Source organism: Onychomys torridus, chromosome 22 (assembly GCF_903995425.1).
Source record: "Onychomys torridus chromosome 22, mOncTor1.1, whole genome shotgun sequence".
Taxonomy (NCBI): domain Eukaryota; kingdom Metazoa; phylum Chordata; class Mammalia; order Rodentia; family Cricetidae; genus Onychomys; species Onychomys torridus.
In genome coordinates, this window is record NC_050464.1 from 16,212,539 (window position 1) to 16,214,570 (window position 2,032).

Sequence of the window (2,032 nt, forward strand, 5' to 3'; positions counted from 1 at the left end):
ATCCAATCTACATATCTAACCATACTTCAAACATCAATCATCACACACCCTAATCTACACCCCTCACTTCCATCAACCATCATCACCATCATCATCATCACTCATCATCATCATAGCACACATCATACCATCATCACCATCATCATCATCATCATCATCATCATCACCATCATCATCATCATCATCACCATCATCATCACCATCATCATCATCACCATCATCATCACCATCACCATCATCATCACCATCACCATCATCATCATCACCATCATCACCATCATCACCATCACTCTCCTCAGACAACGGGGTCCCAGGCTCCACTGAGACCAATGAACAGGATGACCCCCTCCTAACATGGACCTGTGCAGACCTCTCTCTTCTTAGCATAAGACCCTAAAACCGATGGGTCTGATACAAATGCCCTCTCATCAGGCCCCCAAATCCATGCAGCTCACCCGTTAGCTGCCCCTCCCTCTCGGCTCCCCAAATCATAGCAAAATGTGGAAGAGGGGGTCAATGAGAACTCCTTGGTCTGGGGCAGCCTCTGAGGGGCTGAGTTCCTGGCCAGGGTCCTGAGCTTCCTCTGTGAGTTACCTGAGAGCCGACCCATAGGGTTCTAGATGCTTCCAGCCCCAGTGAGTGTGTGCGCTGTGGACATTCTCCCTCTACCACAGCCTTCAGTGCAAGGCCTCCTTCCTCTTCCACCTGTGTCCTTAATCCCCAACGCACACCCTGCCACCCTGGCCCCCTGCGGCTCTTTTATGCTTCAGGAGGAATCAGGAAATCTATCCCTGCCTGAGAGAGAGATCAGCCTCCAATCAGTTGAATCCTAGCCCCAAAGAGGAGCACCCATGCACCCCCACAATCCCCTTACACACAAAGCCAAGGTCTCCCCCCACTCAGCCCCTCAGCTATTTCTAACAGAGGGGGCTTTTCCAGATCCACTCAGCCAAGTCAAGAGCGGAAGATGAGCTGGGAGTGATGGCATGCGTCTGTAACCCCAGCCCTCAGGAAGCTGAGGCAGCTGGAGTGCCCTGAGTTGGAGACTCGCTTGGACTATATGGGGAGAGCTTGTCACAAAAAGCAAAATAAAAACACAGCAAAAGAGCAAAGAGGAAATGCCATCCCCCCACCCCCAACCCACCAGAACCTCTATGGTTGAATAGAACAAACTCCTAAAAGCTGTCCACTGACTTCCACACATCGTCTGGGTAGGTGGGAAAGGCCTGACCTCTGAGCAGATGCAGTCACAAGGATAGAGACATGCAGAGAACACCAAGTTACCAAAGGTCCCCTTTCTCCTGCAAGGAATGCCTGAAAAGCAAGAGAGAAGGATTTCAGCCGTCCCTCCACGGGTTACGCCTCAGGTCATCGGCTGCCAAACCACAGGCCAGGCCATTTCCTCTACACCTGCAGATGTCTTCAGTAGCCTCTTAGCACCCCAAAGGCAGAAGGAGGCCCTAACACAGATTTCCAGCCCTTTCACAGACCCTTCCCCTGGAAAGGGCAGCCAAACATCTACAGCTCTACCCCCAAACCCCGGTACACCTGGCTGGTGTCACTCACCCGGAGCTGCTGAGGAGGTGGCGGAGGTGGGCGTCCAGAGCTGGAGAACCAGCAACAGGATCCAGGTCACCAGCATCTCCCAGGGAGAGGGCCCTGGCTGTAAGAGCTTCCCTCCTCAAGAGGTCCAAGAAGTGAGGGCACCAGCACCAAAGGAGCTCTTATAAGAAAGGACCCTAGAGACCTTTGCCTGGGGGGAGGCTGCTGTCTGGCTCTGGGGGTGGGGATGGCTATGGTTTAGGATGGATGACCACAGGGAGTTGGCTAAAAGGTAACCTATCAGCCTTCCTCCCCTCTAATTCCAGGTGTGTTGACTGTCCCAAGCAACAGCCAACGGAAATAAGAATCACTGGATGGGTGGGGCAGGCAGGACAGACCTGAGGCGGAGGTGTTGAGATTCAGAAGAAAATCTTCTTCTCCTTTTTTTGATGGTGATGATGGTGATGATGATGGTGATGATGGTGATGAT

At 52.5% G+C, this 2,032-nt stretch overlaps 1 protein-coding gene across 1 annotated transcript in view; it reads left to right on the plus strand.

Annotated features, from left to right (window-relative positions):
* Positions 1 to 1,730, plus strand: part of LOC118572642 (mucin-3A-like) — a 31,483-nt gene extending 29,753 nt beyond the window's left edge. The window contains exon 4 of the mRNA XM_036172370.1: positions 1,368 to 1,730. Coding sequence (XP_036028263.1) covers positions 1,368 to 1,730 — 363 coding nt within the window. The remainder of the gene's footprint in view (positions 1 to 1,367) is intronic.
* Positions 1,731 to 2,032: the final 302 nt, after the last annotated feature.